The 23696-nt window shown below is 36.6% G+C and overlaps 1 protein-coding gene across 1 annotated transcript; it reads left to right on the top strand.

Moving 5' to 3' along the window:
• The first annotated feature begins 273 nt into the window (after positions 1–273).
• Positions 274–23392, top strand: LOC307009897 (uncharacterized protein). The gene is made up of 12 exons (XM_079634102.1): positions 274–917; positions 1450–1545; positions 1763–1993; positions 2115–2137; positions 2213–2331; positions 3785–4265; positions 14784–15234; positions 15753–15848; positions 16066–16284; positions 16374–16396; positions 16472–16590; positions 22357–23392. The coding sequence occupies exons 1-12, from the start codon at positions 522–524 to the stop codon at positions 22839–22841; spliced, it is 2739 nt and encodes a 912-aa protein (XP_079490228.1). The 5' UTR covers positions 274–521; the 3' UTR covers positions 22842–23392.
• The last annotated feature ends 304 nt before the right edge of the window (positions 23393–23696 follow it).

Raw genomic sequence — 23696 nt, forward strand, 5'->3', positions numbered from 1 at the left:
TGTTGTAACTTTTAAAAATTAAACTAATTTATTATCTTTTTTCAACACTGAATCTAATAACACACATATTTCACTATGCAAAATGTATATTGGTCAATCTCATGTAACTTTATTCATTTTTTACAAGGTTTCAAAGTGGGAGATGGATGCATTTTTCTCAGTCCTGTTACCAAAATCATGTGTCTTTTAATGTCACCATCCTACGTTTACTTCACTATATTACAATTAAATCCTAAATAAAATAAAACAACATCCACGTGATCAGGAGCTCCACCCTCTTACAACAATTACCAGGAAGAGACTGACTTGTTATTCCTGTCTCTGTCACACTGACTTTAATGTATTGACAAAAGCAATGAAGAATCAGCAATCGATGATGAACTAAGAGGAAAAACTTTCAAGAAGGATTGGAAACGTTTGTTTCTGAAAAGATAACTGTGACTCTTGTGATTTTTCATTTTTGAAACCTTGATTCAGAAAGTGAAAGTAAAGTTCAGATTGGTGGATCTCGAACAGAGAAAATGGCTTCACTATCTGAAGATGATATTTCTTGTCCCGTGTGTCAAGAAATCTTCAAGGCTCCTGTTCTTCTGTCGTGTAGTCACAGTTTCTGTAAAGTGTGTCTTCAACAGTTCTGGAGAACTAGGAAAACTCGGGAGTGTCCTGTGTGCAGGAGAAGATCTTCAAGAGATGATCCTCCATGTAATCTTGTGTTAAAGAACTTGTGTGAGTCGTTCCTGAAGGAGAGAAATGAGAGTCGTTCATCAGGATCTGAGGAGATCTGCAGTTTACACAGTGAGAAACTCAAACTCTTCTGTCTGGAGGACAAACAGCCTGTGTGTGTCGTGTGTATTAATTCACAGAAACACGACAATCATAAATTCAGACCCATCGGTGAAGTGGTTTCATCATGTAAGGTAAGATGGATTTTTAATATAAGAATAAACACTTAAAGTATAATAATTCACCTAAAAATTTAAATTCTGTTACAGAAAGTGGGTTTTTTTGTATTCAGCCTCTGTGTTTTTTGTTTGTGAAGCTCAGACCACATTTCATTAAGGTTTTGAATGTTAAAATAGGGGTCTCCCGGAAAAAAGGTTGGGAACCGCTGATATAGTCCTAAAGCAATTGAGTCTCTTTAGAAAATGTTGGACTAAACCGCTCAATATGGATTCGTTTTACGATCTTTTTATGAACTTTTTTAAGTGTCAAAGTGGTAGTTGTGTAGCTGTATATGGAGGGACAGAAATCTCTCATAAAAAATATCATAGTTTGTGTTCCGAAGATAAACAAAAGTCTTACGGGTTTGAAACGACATGGTGTGAGTAATTATTGACAGAATTAAAAACTTTGGGTGAACTATTCCTTTAAGCTTATGTATTACATAAAAATCTCTCTGATATTATATTTAATCTCTGGGGTCTTATAGATTTTCTCTTTAAATTCCAGGAGGAGCTCAATACTGCACTGAAGTCCTTACAAGAGAAACTTCAACACAGTGAAAACATTGAAGCAGAGTTTGAGAAAACAGTTCGACACATCAAGGTGAGGATTGATTCTTTTGACTTTTTCATTTCATTTATATTATGAGATTCATTTGTATTTACACACTACAGACACAGAACTTCTACTACTACAGTGCTAGTACTTCAGAAAGTTAAAGTTGTAGTTCACTAACCCACATTTCCCCGCTCACTCTTCACGCTGCTCCAGAATCAGTAGCGTCTTTGAGATTATTGAAGTGAATGTGATTTGATTTCAGTCTCAAGCTGAGCGCACAGAGCGTCAGATTAAACAGCAGTTTGAGAAGCTTCATCAGTTCCTCAGAGACGAAGAAGAAGCTACAATCACTGAACTGAGGGAGGAAGAGGGGCAGAAGAAGCAGATGATGAAGGAGAAGCTGGAGGAGATGAACACACACATCTCAGATCTTTCACACACAATCAAAGACATGGAGGAGATGATGAAAGCCAATGACGTCTGCTTTCTGAAGGTCTGATTCCACATCAATGATTGATTGATTTGATTGATTTGATTGATTGATTGATTTGATTGATTTGATTGATTGATTGATTGATTGAGTTGTTGATGATAATGGTGTGTTTGTTCTGCAGGAGTTCCCAGTCTCAATGGAAAGGTGAGTGATCTGCTGGTATCTCTGGTCTCTCTGGATCTGATCCACTGCAGTTCTGACTCCTGAATGTTCTTCCAGAGTCCAGATCTCACAGCCGGATCCACAGATGGCTTCTGGAGCTTTGATTCATGTGTCACGATACTTGGGCAACCTGCCGTTCAGAGTCTGGAAGAAGATGCAGGACATCGTCCAAAACAGTGAGTCTGCAGAAGATCTGTGCGGTTACACACTGGAGATCATGCATGGGTTTATCATGACACAAAAGCACTAGATTATTTTAGATTTTCGTAAGTGAAGATCACACTAGTTCTGGCACATAATGAATATTAACTATTTTTTGATAATGTTTCTCTTTTCTTCATCTACTCAAGTCCAACTCGACAGTGTAAAAGTGAAAATATAATTGAGGCTTCATTTGTTATTCTTCAGACTGAAACATTGAAGCTCAAATATATTGTGAACTCAAGAACTTCAATATGTATTTTTTAAGATCCTCAAAACGTTTCCATTATAATGTGTTACTAGAGGAACTATTGACAGTCTTTTGAGTTTATGAAGAAAATTATTCATTTTATAATCTCCACAGAAATGTGCCACCAGATTCACAACATTGATACAATTATTTTATTGTAATTTTATAACTTATTTTGTATTCCAAAAGTTACAATGTGTTTTTTTTAAGAGAAAACATAAACTATTATAAAATATATTGTTCAGATTTACCGTGAACATGTACAATCCAGAAGACTTCAAAACCTAGCTGTCATTATATCCCGTTATGATCAATATATTAAAGTAATTTGAATATGGAAGTATATTTTCTTTCGATTAAAGGCATACAATGATTGTTATTGGTATATTTTGAGAACTAATTAAGAATTTTTAAAGAAAGTGAAAGTATGACATCTAGCCAAGCACACATACAGCAGTGACACACACACACACACACACACACACACCAGTGGCAGCCATTTTTGGTGTGGCGCTGTAGGAGCGAATAGAGGTTCAGTGAGAGAGGAAGAGAGCGCTGTTCATTCACTCTTATTTAAAACAAACACACACGCATTAAGTTTAATGAACTTGATCAGAAGTCAAACACATCAGACAGAAACAAAGTATTTTAAAGCAAAATATTTTTCCAAAATATCAGTTTCTCTGTGAAACAAATGTTTGGATCAAGGCAAGTTTATTTCATACACTATGGCAATTCAAAGTGCTTTAAGGAATAAAAATAATCACAAAATGAGAGCAAGAAAAATTAAAACCGTTATTCAAAAAAGCTTTACATAGAAACAAATTAAAATAATCACACTGTGGCAATTCAAAGTGCGTTGCATAGAAAATTAAAACTAAATAAAAGCACGGGGAATTAAAACAGTTATAAAAGTCAAATGAATTAAAGTGGTAAAAAGATGATGATAAACTTTTCATCTTTTTGAATCACACATTTAATGTTTGTCGCTGATGCCGTTAAACACTGATAATAAAAATGAGTGTGACACTAAAAACACTGACAGTGATCAGAGGAAAATGTCTGATGTGTTTGATCAAAAGGACGAGTGTCATAATTCATAATAATCTGTGTTCGGTTCACTCTTGATCATTATATGAACATCAGAATAAAAGCATCTGTTGATTGTGTCTCATCAGCTCCTGTGATTCTGGATCCAAACTCGGCTTATCCACGTCTCGTCCTGTCTGATGATCTGACCAGTGTGAGATGGAGCTTTACCAGTCAACCTCTTCCTGATAATCCAGAGAGATTTGACTTTCTTTACTTTGTTCTGGGTTCAGAGGGTTTTAACTCAGGAACACACTGCTGGGATGTGGAGGTCAAAGAGCGTGGATACTGGAGTCTTGGAGTAACTACAGCATCAAACCAGAGGAAGGGACGTGATTTCTTTAACACTGATGTCTGGTGTGTGCAGTACGGACTGTCTGGGTCTGGTTTTCCTGTTAAACAGAAGCTGGAGTGTGTGAGAGTTTATCTGGACTTTGACAGTGGAACGGTGTCATTCTCTGATCCTGTAACTAACACACATCTACACACATTCACAACCACCTTCACTGACACACTCTTTCCAGTGTTCTTCTGTATTGACTCTCTGAGGATCTTACCGGTCAATAGTGAGTAAATGTTGATCAAACCAGTTAATCTTGTTGATAGTTTGAAAATCTAAAGCGTTAAGACCACCTTCCTTCTTATCAAAGATTTTCTTTGAACACATTCCGTTTTATGTTTCCAAATAAAGCGGAATATCAAAGAGTCAATAGATTTAATAGTTTTTTATCAACATATAGGGAAAGAGCAGGGTAAAGGCGTGATATGCCCTCAGCCTTACACCGTCTCCTAACCAGACGCGATGCGATAAGATTCCAGCGACAAAGATTAGGCTTGTTTGAGATGCGCCTCGCCTGAAGTGTAGTCGAGAGTAGGCGGTGAATCTCTCTTCTCGCAGTGGATCTGACACCCAAGAGGCGGATATCGCGGGATTCACGCTCGTGCACGGTGTTGCTAATGAACTGGATGTAATTTAAGTTCTGTTGCTTTTATATGAAAATAAATATAATGAACAAGACACCCAAAGTAGGCTACTTGTTATTTTATTCCATTCCAAATACGTGTTTATCAATATTTTTTTGAATACAGCATGTGTTTTTATATATATATATATATATATATATATATATATATATATATATTTTTTTTTTTTTTTTTTTTTATAAAAATGGCATCACATAACCCATATAGAGATCGCACTGTCAGAGAGTTTGGGAATATTCACACATATTTTATACACATAAAACATGATATCAGAGTTTTAAAATCAAACATTTGAAAAGAATACATCACGGTTGTTTAAACCAATGAGCATTAAGCTGTGTCGTCAGCAAGTCGTTTTAGAAAGGTGACATTTGCCTGTTGTAACTGTTAAACTAATTTATTATCTTTTTTCAACACTGAATCTAATAACACACATTTTCACTATGCAAAATGTATATTGGTCAATCTCATAACTTTATTTCATTTTTTACAAGGTTTCAAAGTGGGAGATGGATGCATTTTTCTCAGTCCTGTTACCAAAATTCATGTGTCTTTTAATGTCACCGACTGTCCTACGTTTACTTCACTATATTACAATTAAATCCTAATCTAATCTTGACACAATATATATATAGTTGGAAAGGTCCAACCCGATCTCACGGCAATTCGTACGAATTTTACGAGGTGGCTAATTCGTACCAATTCATACGACCTCACTCATACGAATTAGTAAGATTTTTGCTAAAACGTACATATTTTACGATTTGCCAAAATGATAATCGTATGAATTCATACGAATGACCTACCCCTGACCCCGCCCCTAAACCCAACCGTCACGTGGGTTTAGACAAATCGTACAAATTCGTACGAGTGAGGTCGTACAAATTCGTACGAATTAGCCACCTTTTAATCACTCGTACAAATTCGTACGAATTGGTCGTGAGATAGCGTTGAAAGGTCTAAGACTCCTAAATAGATATTTTAGAACCGTTTTTTGTTACAAATTGAAGTAACAGTAATAGATGAATTTATGACAAGAGTGCACCTTAAGAAATCTACATCATAACAGGAGTTCTGACCTTTGTCACAGAAAGTCCACACACACACACACACACACACACACACACACACACACACACACACACACACACACACACACACACACACACACACACACACACACACACACACACACTTAATTAAATTAAATAAATTAAATAAAAGTTCACAATAAAACATATAATCTAGTGTTTGTCAATAACAATTTATAAAATAATATTATCTTCTAAAAAGTATAATATTATCCTCTAAAATATAATATAATCTTTTTTATCGCCTTTTTTATTACATCACATATTTTTGTAGTTATCAGAAATTAGGTATCATTTGAAAGCTTACGAACTCAGAATTCATCCTGTGAAAAACGTTTTGAAATTGTATTTGCGTTTCCATAGAAACTCCATAAATACTCTAAATTATTTTATCGGGCTCCTCCCCTTTTGGGCATCATCATTTTTCATAATTTATGATCAAAACCTTTTTCTAATCTTGACAAAACACATATTGCCAGAAAGGTCTGAGTCTCAAGATTCCATATTTTGTGACAGAAGTGATATTTGGAAAGAAATGTAATTTGTTATGGCAGAATGCATACAATTAAATTCACCCGGTGGTTATTTTTGGTATTACGCCTAAACAAAATCTCATGTGAACTTCAATTTTTGTGATATCAACTTCAAATTTGGAACACAAGTTGGTTAGATATATGGCTTTGATTTTATAGTGATTTTATAGGAAAAATATTTTGTAAAATATATATTTTATATAAAAAATATGATGTACAGTACATTTGATTTACTGTAAATTTAAACTTCCATAGCTTTTTCATGATTTAATTTTTTAAAGCTGCAGTCCGGCACTTTTTTGGGTTTAAAAAGATCAAAAAAGACATTTTTGAAAAAAAACTTAACCAGCCAGTGTTCAAAACGATCTGCTTGCCTTACCTCGATTCAAAACGGTAAGCTTATAATAATAAATTTAATTCCAGTGGTACTGGTGGATTTCCGCGGGAATTTCGAGCATGTCTTTGCGTCATTACGTCACTTCTGTACACATAGAGAAGGAGTCCCCGGCTAGCGTGTGTGGATGATGGAGGTGGAGATTTAGCTTAGCACTTGGTATGGCGGATCCCGAAAGTTTAAAGCGACAATCACCAGTGACAACTGGAGATTCACCAGTTGTAAAACCCAAAGACTTCGGACTTCAGAGTGGCTATAGAAAAAATATTTCGAGAGGCGAGAGGCGAGAGGCGAGAGGCGAGAGGCGAGAGGCGAGACGCTCGGGAGCGCGCGTGCAGGTCTCAGTCACGTCACTGGATTTCGCGGCAAATCCGACCCGGAGACTTCACATAGAAATAGGAATACTTGCTTTCAGAGGTAATAGCAAAACCCGCCAAGTGGATCATTTTATTGTGAGATTACAACCCCTTCACACACAGGTAATAAAAAATGGATTCATTTTAGTAGAAAAACTCCATACAGCACCTTTAATGTCCATTCTCAAAAGTGAAGGGGTTAAAAAGCAAGTTTTAAAAACATGTCAACTAATTTCTGTCAACTAATCTCACAAAAGTGAGATCTCTCTCTTAATCTCTAAGAGCCGGCTCTTTTAGGTGAAGTGGTGCCGCATTTTTTGGCAGCAAAGGTAACGGCGTTATTAAGATAAGAAGAGTAATCAATTAGATTACTCGTTACTGGAAAAAGTAATGCCGTTATTCCCATCACTGCTGATCACACCTGATGGCTGATCACATGACTGATACACAATACTTAATCAAGTATTTGCACTGCATTTAAAAAAATAAATCATGTTATTATCATATATGACCAATGAGAAACACTGATGTGTCTCAAATCCCTGCCCAGTATCACATTTATAATAAAATAATATCACATTTTTAATATTATATTATTGAAAGAGTTAAAGGTAGGGTAGGTCAGAATTGTCTAAAAAAACTTTTATTCAAATTTGTTTAAACTGTCTTTATATACCAATACATAATTAAAATGCAAGTACTCTGAAATAGAGAGTATAAAAAACTGAGTGACTCTAGTGTATTTAATCTTCAATAAACACAGCTCATTAATTCCATTCACTCCCACCTAAAAACGGGTGCGCGACTGCGCGCACGTGGGCAGAGCCAATAATAGCGGCGGTAGTCATGGCGACGGAGAGTGACAGTCGCGCAAGCCAATCACTTATTTCGTCCCGAATTAAATTAATGAGCTGCGTTTTTTGAAGATTAAATACAATATAGTCACTCAATTTTTATACTCTCTTTTTCAAAGTACTTACATTTTAATTATGTATTGGTATATAAAGACAGTTTAAGCCAATTTGAAAAAAAGTTCTTTAGACAATTCTTACCTACACAACCTTTAATTCAACACATGCACAATTTTAAAATTTGTTGTAAACATTTTTTTTTTCAGTTACAGAGGTTAAATTATAAAAAAAAAAATTATTGAACTACATGGATGTAAATGGTTATTTCTAATCCACAACAATGGTGAATAAAATAATAAACGGGAAAATAACAAAAAATATTTTGTCATGATTATAATTTACAACACTGACACGGGTGTCTTTTTTAAGTTTTAATTGCAACGTCAATTTCTCCTATAAAGCAGATACAAAAGACAATATATTGCCATTATTCAGATCAATGTAAATAGTTCAAAATGAAGACAAAATAAATAAATTAAATAATTTACTTGGTTTTGTAATATCAGTCCTCGCAGTCACTGAGCAATGGAGACTTCAGTGCGACTTTACTGAGACCTAGTGGTGAAATTGTGCAACTGACTGCAAACGTGAATATATTGTAAAATGGCTTTATCTACATTACAAGATCACAGTCGACAAACAAGAAACAATCCGGCCTAATAACTCAATGAATTTATAATAACTTGAATAAACTTGATAACTTGAACTTGATAAAATAGGGTAACATCCATTTAATTGCAATGTACGGTGAGGGCTGGTTGTGAAAATTTGATAACTTACATGTGATTTCTAGAAGTGTTGTGTGGGTCATACTGTGGTAAAACTGCTGTAAATACTTCTGTGAATGAAATTTTTGAGTCTGACATGTTTATTCAGTGTCTCAGATCAAAATGCTCCATTGGGTTATGTGTAGAAGTTCATTGGTTTTGTTATATGTTGTGTGCAAAGCTCACTCTGAACTCGCGCTTGGCGCGCTTGATGGTCACGTGATCAGCTCATGCAGAGAAGTGTGTAATGGCGGCCTGAATAACTGTTCATGCTTTGAAATGTTGATTTTTGACAAACTAACTGTGAAACAAATGTCACAAATGCTTTAAGAGTTGAAACAGATTTAAAATATGCACTTAGGTGAATAATAAAAATAATAACTTGCTAGATTGGACTGTTGACCCATGAAGAAAGTATGATAAAAAGGATGTTGTATGTTCAAACAGGTTAAATGAGAACAAGACAAACAATGAAAATAGATTATAAGAGTTTATTTTTTGTGGTTTAAGAAACTGGTGAATGTTAGAGATTGATTTGTTGTCAATAAACATACAGAGGAGCTGGCAGAGAACAGACGTGATTCCCGACTCTCTTCTTCCTTTCCTGTATTTTCAGTAATTTGTCTGCTGGGTCTCCGGAGGCGGGGCCTGCAACAATAACTGAGTTTATCTGTTCGGTGGATGACGTTTAATCTCTAAGACTCTAGGCCCATTTAAACACTTAGCCTTGTTCAAGACACATAACAGCTTAAAAAAATTATGAGTGGGTAGAAGTCGCGTTAGACTTTCTCATTGTCCGTCATTTTGACGGACAGGGTCGTAAAAATTCTGTCCGAATTTATCATTACCCGTCATTTTAATTTCCATATTTTAAGAGGACTTCTAATAGCTTTTGTTTTCATTCACATTTGAATCATGAATTTACAGGACGAGGATATAGGCTTGATTATTTATTTATTTATTTATGAACAGATGAACAAAAACTGCTGAAATTTCATGTCAACACGATGCAGATTAATGTTTTCCGCACTGACAGCGGAGACGATTAAAACACAACCTTTTGGGCCTGAACAGGCAGATATAAAATACGCAACATATTATATGACTCAGACTACAATAAAAACATAGCGCAATTTTTTTTTAACTAAACTAAATTCAGTCGATGCTCGGTAGGCCTCTCTGCTTGAACTCAAATTTTCTTCCTGGTCCGCATCGACTTAAACTGAATGCTCGTCTGTGCGTAATCAAGCGCATCAAGAGAGACTGATGTTGAGGCAACTGTCAACAAATGTTGCATCTTTGCCTCGGAAAGACGACTTCTCGTGACAGGTTTAATTTTGTTCTGGAGGATGAAACACTGGAGACCAGAATTACTAGCGCCACTTCAGCCAAAGTTTTGTATTCGGGAAACATTTCTCTCAGGGATGTGATCAGAAGTTTGCAGGACTCTCTGAATGTGGGATTTCCCGATCCTGCAAGCACTCGCTCCAGCGGGAGAAACTCCTGCATGCGCTCCTTCAGCACCAGTGGCACAGCTGTACCCCTCTGCGTCCCGTAGTGGTCACAGACACGCTCCACAGCATCCGGCCCATAGCTCCTCAATGCGGCGTCAGTGGCCGGATAGCGAGATGCATTGGGTACAGTGTCGAGGTCAGCGATGAGACCCACATGCTCTAGAGGGAATCCTTTTCTGATAGATTTGGTGAGCTCGGCGATGTACTCGCCGTCTTGTGATGCATTGTTGAATTCTGTCTCCGCCTCGCCTGGCCCATTCATCAAATCCTCTAGGCTAGCAAGGGTTGGATGTGTGAGATGTTAACATCATCTTTTAGGAATGTGAGATTCATACGGTTCACCACGGCCAAGACATCACACATCAGGTGAGTTAGGGCAGGGAATGTGTACACAGCAAAATCCCCAGTGTTAAATCAACACTGCTCGGAGCATATATGGTCCCACTCTACAGAGTGTTAAAATAACACCGAAGCAGTGTTAAAGTTAATGAAATAATTAAGTGATTAATTAAGTGATGATTGAGCATTATTGAAGACACCTGATGTTAACAAGCAGAATCACTGAAGGAAAGAGAAACACAAGAACTACAACTGACTTTTAATCACAGCTTTAAATTAACTCAGCTGAAGATAAAAATAAGACATTCAATCTGTGAAGATCTCAACAGTGAACGATTAAACAACTCCACAAACAGCATTACCAGCTTCACTTATTACTAACCAGACTGACTTTATTTCTGTCAAATGTCTACAGAAGTTTTATTGAGAATTAACAGAGGTTTAGATGTTGATGTTTTAGTCACCATTTAAAAATCACCATTATGGTGAACAGTGTTGCCTTTAGATGTGCAATTTGATTCTTTTTTTATTATTTGATTTCATGGTCATTGTAACAGTGTTTACCAAAACACACAAAGGTTGCAAAGAAAGCCAGCAACAAAGATGATCAGGTGATAGGCCCAAGTTTTGGGCAAAGTACAAAAATCAAAAAAGTTGATCATTTACTGAAAATGGTTATTTGGTATTAATAGATTTTCAATAACATTCATTTCGTTCTATAGATCAGTCATCAAGCTGAATCTTTATTTTTTAATTATTGGGAAAGTAATCTTTGGACAAACACACAGACATCAAGAATCCCCATATGAATCTCATTAATGGTGACATGCTTTATGCCGCAATGCATTATGGGAGGCACCATAGTATAAAAATCATGGCTCCCAGCATGCATTGCAGCATGAAGCATGTCACCATTGTTGAGATTCATACTCTGATTCTTGATGTCTGTTGTTTCTAATATAAAAATAATAATTTACAAAAATATCTGAAATGTATATCAAATTTTTAATTCAGGATGACTGCTCTGTGTCAAAAAAAGTGACTTTTATTAATAACTAACAACAACTTTTGTTTTTTGTCAGGGATAAGATTAGTGAATCTTTCATCTTTATAATAATGAAAACGATAACACCTGGACATTTAATATTTTTAGCTTCTTTTGTAACATATTATGAGTTTTGGTAAATATTGTTACAAAGACCAAAATAGTACTTTAAATGCCATGAGTCAAACTGCCCAACTGAAGGGGAAACTGATCACCATAATGGTGACCTTTTTTTTTTAAAACATCGACATCTAAACTTTTGTCCATAGACATATACCAGAAATAAAGTCAGTCTGGTTAGTAATAAGTGAAGCTGGTAATGCTGTTTGTGGAGTTGTTTATTCCTCCTCTGCTGAAATCTTTAGAGATTGAATGTCTTATTTTTATCTTCAGCTGATTTAATTTAAAGCTGTGACAAAGTCAGTTGTAGTTCTTGTGTTTCTCTTTCCTTCAGTGATTGTGCTTGTTGACAGCAGGTGTTCATCATTAATGTTCAATCATCACTTAATTAATCACTTAAGTATCTCATTAACTTTAACACTGCTTCAGTGTTATTTTAACACTCTGCAGAGTGGGACCATATATGCTCCGAGCAGTGTTGATTTAACACTGAGGATTTTGCTGTGTATGTTTGGATACTCTTTTGAATACCCTTTAGCTACCGGGCAGTTTCTCGCATTTTCCTCCTCCTTCAACTCCAACTCCAGAGAAACCCAGTTGGCTCGTGTGTCCTTAACTGCCCTCTCCAATGACAGCCAGCATGTAGCCGATGGTTGTTTAAGCTCAACTTGTCACTTCCTCCATTTTGTTTAGGAGTTCGTTTAATCGGTTTGTTCGAATGGGGGAATTTTTGTAGTATGTGTATTATCAACAACAGTGGTGACATATGCACTTATTTCACACACAGCATTGGAGGCGTCACGGGCAGCCAGAGCCGTTCTGTGCGCACCACACTGGATATTTATGAGGTAGGGACAGTCATTCTTTCGACCCACCATCACATATTCGCTCCATCACTTCTTCATCCAACTAGCCGATACATGCCCACACCACGGCCAGACAACACATCTATTATTTTTGCTGTTATGCATTCTGCAGTGCCAGAGGGTATTGCATGATTGCCAATGAACACAGTTTCAGGATCCCCTCTCTGCTGAATTGTCAAGTATGTGATCAGCATTTTTTTTATCCCGACGTATCTTCTGTTGGCCACTGCCGCTGGCCCCTCTCCTAACAATAGAGCACATTCACATCAGTTTGCCGCTCAATCGCGAGTTACTGTCAGTTACTACAGCCTACAGTTTGCTAGCTATGCCTTCGTCACGGAAATGCGTATTACCCGGATGCGATCACGTACAAAACAGATCGGTGTCCTTTTTTTAATTTCTGAAAAACGATCACATCAAGAAGAGGTGGATTCATTCTGTGAAGAGTCACCTTGATGGAGAGCTGAGGATCGCCGCCAAAACCCGTCTTTGTAGTGATCATTTTACACAGGATAGATTTATAAACTTTAGTCGGAGACAACTGGGATTCACTGATAATCCGCTGTTACTGGTGAATGTGGCCGAACCGACTATCTCCCGCCTCGGCCTTCATCTTCCCGTCGCGCCGACACCTGTGCCATCATCGGCAGTGCATGCCCACCAATGAGTGTAAGTTGCCTTGTGTGCTTATGTTGTAGCGGTGACAGTTGAGTGTGGCGACGGCAGCTTTCCCGCGAGTGGGCGTGGTTTCAGCGCAGCCAGCGGACAGGCCCCCAGCGTTTGAGAGCAGAGACTACTGCTCATATTTTCAAGAGTAGAGATTACTGCTCATATTTTTTCAAGATTTTGAAAGCTTATTTTATGTACTGTACTTGCCGGCTTTTTTATCTTTCAAATTTGGCTGGGTGGCTCATAACACATTTTTCTGTGGTGTGACAAACCCAGAACACATACTTAATTTTGACTTTACTGGGACTTTAAGCAACAAGTGTTTGTCCGAACTCACAACAGGTTTTTTGAGGGAACGCAAAAGATTCGGAAAATATTTTTTTCTCCCATCCCAAATTTTTAACACCACCACCATGTCCCTTTAGGGGCTCCGTACCAAATATCCAATAGTGAAAATTCACACTTACATATATGCATTTTGCAAACGCTTTTATCCAAATGTATATATTTGATCAGTTCATGCATTCACTATCAAACCCATGACCTACTGTTTGGGATTCTGGAATGCTTTTGAATTATAATTATATTTCCAAACATTTCAGCATTTCAGTAAAAACTTTCATCTAAAAATGTACATGATTGTGGCGAGCAGGACGAGATGGTGTGATTACTGATGAGCGACACCTGCGTGACGCACCGGTCTCGTATCTCTCACGGAGGAGCGACGACAGTGGAGATCGAGAGAGGCCAGGGCTGATTTTCTTCTTTTTTTTTTCTTTTTTTTTCTGTTTTGTGTGGCCAGCAGTCGTCCGCGAGGGGCTGCTGGCTTATACTTTCATTTTTGTATTTGTTTTATTTTGTTATTAAAAATTGTATATGTACAAAAATGTAAAATGCTGAGATACTTCAGATCCTGTTACACTTTCATTATAGAACTAGATTCTAGTAAATCTGAAGACTTTGATTTGCTGGTTGAGGTGTGTTTGATTTAGGGTTGGAGCTGGACTCGTCATAACTGCCAAAATAATAAATAAATAAATACAAAGGAATGTAGAAAAATAGATGTATTATTTATTGTGTACATTTATGTATTTATGCATTTATTTATGTCTTTATGTATATATTCATTTATGCATTTGTTTATTTACACTTATATTTCATCATCCGTATACAAATTCCCCTAATTTGTATACTGATGATGAAATTTATAAGTGTAAATAAACAAATGTATGATTGAATATATGTGACAGCAAGGTGAAGCTTGTGTGAGGGAAAGATAATAAAACAACAGCCACATGATCAGGAGCTCCACCCTCTTACAACACTTACCAGGAAGAGACTGACTTGTTATTCCTGTCTCTGTCACACTGACTTTAATGTCGACTAAAGCAATGAAGAATCAGCAATCGATGATGAACTAAGAGGAAACACTTTCAAGAAGGATTGGAAACATTTGTTTCTGAACAGATATCTGTGACTCTTGTGATTTTTCATTTTTGAAACCTTGATTCAGAAAGTGAAAGTAAAGTTCAGATTGCTGGAGCTCAAACAGAGAAAATGGCTTCACTATCTGAAGATGATATTTCTTGTCCCGTGTGTCAAGAAATCTTCAAGGCTCCTGTTCTTCTGTCGTGTAGTCACAGTTTCTGTAAAGTGTGTCTTCAACAGTTCTGGAGAACTAGGAAAACTCGGGAGTGTCCTGTCTGCAGGAAATTGTCAAGACATAAGCCTTCAAATAATCTTGTGTTAAAGAACTTGTGTGAGTCGTTCCTGAAGGAGAGAAATGAGAGTCGTTCATCAGTGTCTGAGGAGATCTGCAGTTTACACAGTGAGAAACTCAAACTCTTCTGTCTGGAGGACAAACAGCCTGTGTGTTTAGTGTGTATTAACTCACAGAAACACGACAATCATAAATTCAGACCCATCGGTGAAGTGGTTTCGTCATATAAGGTAAGATGGATTTTTAATATAAGAATAAACACTTAAAGTAATAATTCACCTAAAAATGTAAATTCTGTTACAGAAAGTGGGTTTTCATTTGTATTCAGCCTCTGTGTTTTTTGTTTGTGAAACTCAGACCACATTTCATTAAGGATTTTGAATGTTAAATAAGGGTCTTCTGGGAAAAAGGTTGGGAACCACTGATATAAAGCAATCGAGTCTCTTTAGAACATGTTGGACTAAACCGCTCAATTTATATGGATTCGTTTTACGATCTGTTTATGAACTTTTGTAAGTGTCAAAGTGGTAGTTGTCTAGCTGTATATGGGGGGACAGAAATCTCTTATCAAAAATATAATAATTTGTGTTCCGAAGATGAACGAAAGTCTTACGGGTTTGAAACGAGTAATTATTGACAGAATTAAAAACTTTGGGAACTATTCCTTTAAGCTTATGTATTACATAAAAATCTCTCTGTAATCATATTAAATCTCTGGTGTCTTATAGATTTTCTCTTTAAATTCCAGGAGGAGCTCAATACTGCACTGAAGTCTTTACAAGAGAAACGTAAACACAATGAAAACATTAAAGCAGAGTTTGAGAAAACAGTTCGACACATCAAGGTGAGGATTTATTCTTTTGACTTTTTCATTTCATTTATATTATGAGATTCATTTGTATTTTCACACTACAGACACAAAACTTCTACTACTACAGTGCTAGTACTTCAGAAAGTTAAAGTTGTAGTTCACTAATCCACATTTCCCCGCTCACTCTTCACGCTGCTCCAGAATCAGTTGCATCTTTGAGATTATTGAAGTGAATGTGATGTGATTTCAGTCTCAAGCTGAGCGCACAGAGCGTCAGATTAAACAGCAGTTTGAGAAGCTTCATCAGTTCCTCAGAGATGAAGAAGAAGCTACAATCACTGCACTGAGGGAGGAAGAGGAGCAGAAGAAGCAGATGATGAAGGAGATGATCACACACATCTCAAATCTTTCACACACAATCAAAGACATGGAGGAGATGATGAAAGCCAATGACGTCTGCTTTCTGAAGGTCTGATTCCACATCATTGATTGATTGATTGATTGATTGATTGATTGATTGATTGATTTGTTGATGATAATGGTGTGTTTGTTCTGCAGGGGTTACCAGTCTCAATGGAAAGGTGAGTGATCTGCTGGTGTCTCTGGTCTCTCTGGTTCTGGTCCACTGCAGTTCTGACTCCTGAATGTTCTTCCAGAGTCCCGATCTCACAGCCGGATCCACAGATGGCTTCTGGAGCTTTGATTCATGTGTCACGATACTTGGGCAACCTGCCGTTCAGAGTCTGGAAGAAGATGCAGGACATCGTCCAAAACAGTGAGTCTGAAGAAGATCTGCTGTTACACACTGGAGATCATGCATGGGTTTATCATGACACAAAAGCACTAGATTATTTCAGTAAGTAATTTTCATTTGTAGTAAGTAAAGATCATACTAGTTCTGGCACATAATGAATATTACAGTTTTTTTTAATCGCTTTGGTACAATTTTCACAAGTAAGGTGTACATTTTCAAAACTCTTAGTACAAATATCCAAACTGATCACACTTGTAACGCAGCTAGTCATTCTTTCAAAACCTGATGTAATGTTTTCAGTCCACATGATCATCGTTTCAAAAACAAGATTATTGTAATATGTAATGAGAACATTTGGTTTAATCACCGAAACACAACAGTATGATCTTCTTTCAGTTTAGTACTTTTAACAGTCAGTTCATCCAACAGCAAACAATGCAAGATACATGTTTCAAATCAGCCTTAGAAGTGCTGAAATTAATATGCTATACTATCAAATACATACACAGTTACACATTAGGCAATACACTTACATTACTTACATTTACATAATCTATCATTTCCAAAATATCTCTATGTGTAATCAAGTGAAGGATCAATGAAGACATCCTCTACAATCATTTGGGCAAATTAGTTTTTATTTTTCAGATAATTGTTGTGGCAAAAATTAATCAAACAAACATCACTGCGTAAGAGACACTCAGAGTCAAATTATAAAATAAAAGTATTTATTCTTGCAAGAATAGGAGCAGTCTAATACACAGTTGTTACCCTGTGGAGAAGAGTGACACCCCCCCCAGCCAGACTGAACCACATTTTATCTAAGTTTCAAGGCCTTATTTCCCCCCAGAGCCTTCCTCCCAGTAGTTTTCCATAGACAAGGAAGCCATAACATTAGTTTAGATTCGTCACTAGTTGGCCCATTACGCCCCCCTGCACCAAATGGCCTTCTGGCATCTAGGTCAGAGGTCCTCATTCGTCTGTTCTCTGGAGTGTCTCCCCCTTCTGCCTCCCCAGGTACATAAACAGAATCTTCTCTCACTACAAGTGAGAGACACACATGTGACATTCTTTGAATCATCCATATTTTACTAAAGATCAATGAATATCCTAAAATCGCCACCACATATAATTGTAACATAGGTATATTTTTCTATAATGTAACTAAATGAGAACAAAACATAACAATTAGTGCACACATAACATTAATTTGGCTCAAGCCTGTCTTGAGCATTTGGCCATAGATTCTCGTCCACATCACAATGAATGTTTTCATTGTTCAAGCACCTTGGAAAACATCTTTTGGCATGACGAGTCCATGCTTGACATTGGTCTACATTGATGTCATCACATGCATCATCCATGGCCTGAAGGAGGGTGGCACGCTCAAGGGGATGGCGATCATAGACCTTCCACCTCCATGCTGAAAAAAATTCCTCAATAGGGTTGAGGAAAGGAGAGTATGGAGGCAGGTAGAGGGTCATGAATCGAGGATGGGTCTGAAACCATGCTTGAACTACCTCTGCGTGGTGAAAACTGACATTGTCCCACACAATTACATATGTGACCCCTTCACCTTGACAGGCCAGCTCAATTTCATTGAGAAACTCAATAAGATGTGCAGCATTATAGGAGCCAAGTAATGGCCTACGTCCTAGGACACCATCTTCAGAGATAGCTTCGCACATAGAGATGTTTCCTCCACGTTGTCCAGGCACTTGGACAGTGGCCCGTTGGCTGATAATGTTACGTCCACGGCGACGAGTTTTGGCAAGGTTAAAGCCCGCTTCATCAACAAAAACGTACTTGTGATGGTTCACATCAGCGTCAAGCACCATAACCCTCTAAAAAATATAATTTGGTTAGTTCTTTTTACAGTGTTGTTCCAATATACATATGATGCAAGTGATGCTTCAAATAGTAACAGTAAAACAATATACAGTATAGTGCTGTACCTGAACATACTCAGCCCTTAGTTGTTTCACCCGGTCATTGTTTCTCTCAAAAGGCACCAGGTAAATGGGTTTCATTGATACCTGGTGCCGCTTTAAAAGGCGGGCTACTGTTGGTAGGCTGATGGATGCCACATTGGCAAAGGTGTCATTGTTCTCCTCAATTGCCTGCACTCAAAAAAATAAATTGTTGAATGAACATGATTTAATCGTATCACCCATTATGCATCTAAGCAAGATTTGAATATTTTATTTGAACACAATATTGGTTTGTAAATTGAACATGATTGTAATATGTCAATGCAACTTCTTTGCAACTAATTGAATCAACATGTTTGTATTGTGTTAGACTAATCAAATGTATTCTCATTCACTCAAAGCACAGGAAAGCAGAATCACCAAAGGAGAAAATCTAATTTTTAAGTCACCATTATGGAGATCAGTGTGTGTTTTAGTTGGGCTCTTCACCCTTAAATTATTAACTTTAAGTTTTGTTTGGCTGCTGTACATAAGTTATAACAGCCAGATTAACTAATAGGAACGGTGATCTGATGGTGTTGGTTGTGTATTAACATAACCATGATTTAACAATCATTTAACCTGAATCACTGAACTCATATAGAGTCCAATTTATGAGTTAGGTTTAATTTATTAATTTTAGCTGCATAATATGTTTAGCCTTTTCAATGAAATTAAAACGATCATATCAATAAAAATAAATATATACATATACACATTTCTTTTTTAGGCACACACAGACATCAAGAATCAGTGTATGAATCTCAACAATGGTGACATTTATAAAGCATGTTGCAGTGCATTCTGTGTTGCACCAATCAAAACTCATTCATAGCTCCCATCATGCATTGCTGCATGAATAAATAATGAGCTTATGATCAGAGGTGATCTGTTTCTCACCATTGCTGAGATTCATACGTTAAATCTTGATGTCTGTGTGTGCCTAAAAAATAAATGTGTATATATATTATTTTTTTTATTGATTTGATCGTTTAATTTCATTGAAAAGGCTAAACATATTATGCAGCTAAAATTTATAAATTAACCTAAATCATAAATTGGACTCTATATGAGTTCAGTGATTCAGGTTAAATGATTGTGAAATAATGGTTATGTTAATACACAATCAACACCATCAGATCACCGTTCCTATTTGTTCATCTGGCTGTTATAACTTATGTACAGCAGCCAAACAAAACTTAAAGTTAATAATTTAAGGGTGAAGAGCCCAACTAAAACACACACTGATCTCTTTAATGGTGACTTAAAAATTTGATTTTCTCCTTTGGTGATTCTGCTTTCCTGTGCTTTGAGTGAATGAGAATACATTTGATTAGTCTAACACAATACAAACATGTTGATTCAATTAGTTGCAAAGAAGTTGCATTGACATATTACAATCATGTTCAATTTACAAACCAATATTGTGTTCAAATAAAATATTCAAACTTGCTTAGATGCATAATGGGTGATACGATTAAATCATGTTCATTCAACAATTTATTTTTTTGAGTGTGCTTTATTTCTGACAGCCGTATATCATTCCTGGCCCTCACCATTTCCACCACTGCCAACTCTTGCTGGTCGGTCAGCACACGGCCACGACCACCACTATGGGGTTTTCTGTTAATTCTAAGCATAGAACAGATAATACTATCAATAGATCATGCTGTACAAATACTGTAACATGTTAACATGCATTACAATTTACTGTGAATGTAATAGTATACATCTTCCACACTTACCGGTTTTCTTGGCGAAAGGCTCGGATGATAGAATTGACAGTTGATCTTTTTAGATTTGGCTCAACTAATCTGGCAGCTTCTGCCATAGTAAGGCCTCGGTTCACCACATGATCAACGATGATGGCCCGGACTTCATTAGAGACAACAGTTCTGCCTCCCCCTTTCCGATGACCAACCCTTTGACGGATCCCTCGTCCACGAGCTCTTCCAATTCTTTGCTGTCTATCCTGGTCCATGTTGAAAGAAATTGCCAGTGTTTAGACCCTCACTTTTATATCTAATGACCAATTGTGGTTACCCCATCTGAAATCAATTAGCAATAACGAGTTTTCATCAGGTGTGGTTATTTTATATGTTCTTACAAACACATATTTTATTTCTATAGTTCTCAAAACCCATATACTGTATTGCTGAAATGGAAATATATAGGTTTACCAAATGGTTAAGTGATTAACCATTAAGATCAGTTGGATTAAGTGTTGGTCAAATGTATTTACACAAATCAGATGAGAAGCATATCAAAAGTATTGTGAGCATTGCATTGTGAAAGACAATTACTTCATATGAAAGGTAAGTCTTGATGACACACTGATTAGGTGTGGTGAAAAAGTGAATGTGTAATTTTGTGCGTTGTACTTAGTCAATTGAACATGTGATTACATGTTTGAAAAAAAAAACGTTTTGATGATCTGCTTTGAGTTTTGTACTAACAGTTGTGAGGTTTTACCACATACTTGCGATAATAGTACCAAAGCGAATAAAAAAAACGAACTATTTTTGGATAATGTTTCTCTTTTCTTCATCTAGTCCAGAACAAATCAACAGAGTATAAAAGTGAAAATATAATTGAGGCTTTATTTGTGATTCTTCAGACTGAAACACTGAAGCTCAAATATAATATTGTGAACTCAAGAACTTCAATATGTATTTCAAGATCCTCAAAACGTTTCCATTATAATGTGTTACTAGAGGAACTATTGAGAGTCTTTTGAGTTTATTAAGAAAATTATTAATTTTATAATCTCCACAGAAATGTGCCGCCAGATTCACAACACTGATGCAATTATTTTATTGTAATTTTATAACTTATTTTGTATTCCAGAAGTTACGTGTTTTACGAGAAAACATAAAATATTATAAAATATATTGTTCAGATTTACTGTGAACAGGTACAATCAGAAGACTTCAAAACCTGTCATTATATTCCGTTATGATCAATATATTAAATAGTTTGAATATGGAAGTATATTCTTTCGATTAAAGGCATACAATGATTGTTATTGGTATTTTGAGACCTTATTAAGAATTTTTAAAGAAAGTGAAAGTATGACATCTAGACAAGCACACATACAGCAGTGAGTATTGAGCGAACGAACGAACACACACACACACACAAGTGGCAGCCATTTTTGGTGTGGCGCTCTGGGAGCGATTGGAGGTTCAGTGAGAGAGGAAGAGAGCGCTGTTCATTCACTCTGATTTAAAAGTATTTAAAACACACACACACACACACACACACACACACACACACACACACACACACACACACACACACACACACATTAAGACTCAGTTTAATGAACATGCTCAGAATTTTTACAGATAGTTTTTCATCTCAACAACTGATTGTTTGATTGTGATTTTAACTCTTCCAGTTTATTAATTTCTCTTGATGAGACAAACGTTTGGATCAAGGCAAGTTTATTTCATACACTTTGACAATTCAAAGTGCGTTGCATAGAAAATTAAAACTAAATAAAAGCACAGGGAATTAAAACAGTTATAAAAGGAAATGGATTGGAGTCAAATTAATTAAAATGGTAAAAAGATGATACATAGAATAAACTTCTCATCTTTTTGAATCACACATTTAATGTTTGTCGCTGATGCCGTTAAACACTGATAATAAAAATGAGTGTGACACTAAAAACACTGACAGTGATCAGAGGAAAATGTCTGATGTGTTTGATCAAAAGGACGAGTGTCATAATTCATAATAATCTGTGTTCGGTTCACTCTTGATGATTATATGAAGATCAGAATAAAAGCATCTGTTGATTGTGTCTCATCAGCTCCTGTGATTCTGGATCCAAACTCGGCTTATCCATGTCTCGTTCTGTCTGATGATCTGACCAGTGTGACATGGAGCTTGACCAGTCAACCTCTTCCTGATAATCCAGAGAGATTTGACTTTCTTTACTGTGTTCTGGGTTCAGAGGGTTTTAACTCAGGAACACACAGCTGGGATGTGGAGGTTAAAGAGAGTGAATGCTGGAGTCTTGGAGTAACTACAGCATCAAACCAGAGGAAGGGACGTGATTTCTTCAACTCTGATGTCTGGTGTGTGCAGTACAGACGGTCCGGGTTTGGTTTTCCTGTTGAACAGGATCTTGATCGTGTGAGAGTTGATCTGGACTATGACAGTGGAACGGTGTCATTCTCTGATCCTGTAACTAACACACATCTACACACATTCACAACCACCTTCACTGACACACTCTTTCCAGTGTTCTTCTGTATTGACTCTCTGAGGATCTTACCGGTCAATAGTGAGTAAATGTTGATCAAACCAGTTAATCTTGTTGATCGTTTGAAAATCGAAAGCGTTAAGACCACATTCCTTGTAACTTCTTATCAGATATTTTCTTTGAACACCAAAACCAACCACATGACAGTTTAATGTAATGTTAACCCATTCCGTTTTATTTTTCCAAATAAAGCGGAATATCAGAGAGTCAATAGATTTAATAGTTTTTTATCAACATATAGGGAAAGAGCAGGGTAAACTATAGGCGTGAAATGCCCTCAGCCTTACCGTATCCTAACCAGACGCGATGCGATAAGATTCCAGCGACAAAGATTAGGCTTGTTTGAGATGCGCCTCGCCTGAAGTGTAGTCGAGAGAGTAGCCGGCTGCAGTGAGAGGAGGAGTGAAAAAAGTGCAGGCAAGCCGGACAGTTTTCTCTTCTCGCAGTGGATCACACACCCAAGAGGCGGATATTGCGGGATTCACGCTCGTGCACGGTGTTGCTAATGAACTGGATGTAATTTAAGTTCTGTTGCTTTTATATGAAAATAAATATAATGAACAATAATAAATATTTTTAAATACAGCATGTGTTTTTATATATATTTTTAAATAAAAAATGGCATCACATAACCCATATAGAGATCGCACTGTCGGAGAGTTTGGGAATATGCACACATATTTTATACACATAAAACATGATATCAGAGTTTTAAAATCAAACATTTGAAAAGATCACGGTTGTTTAAACCAATGAGCATTAAGCTGTGTCGTCAGCAAGTCGTTTTAGACCGAAAGGGTGACATTTGCCTGTTGTAACTTTTAAAAATTAAACTAATTTATTATCTTTTTTCAACACTGAATCTAATAACACACATATTTCAC

Source organism: Phoxinus phoxinus, assembly GCF_949152265.1.
Source record: "Phoxinus phoxinus genome assembly, chromosome: 1".
Classification (NCBI taxonomy): Eukaryota; Metazoa; Chordata; class Actinopteri; order Cypriniformes; family Leuciscidae; genus Phoxinus; species Phoxinus phoxinus.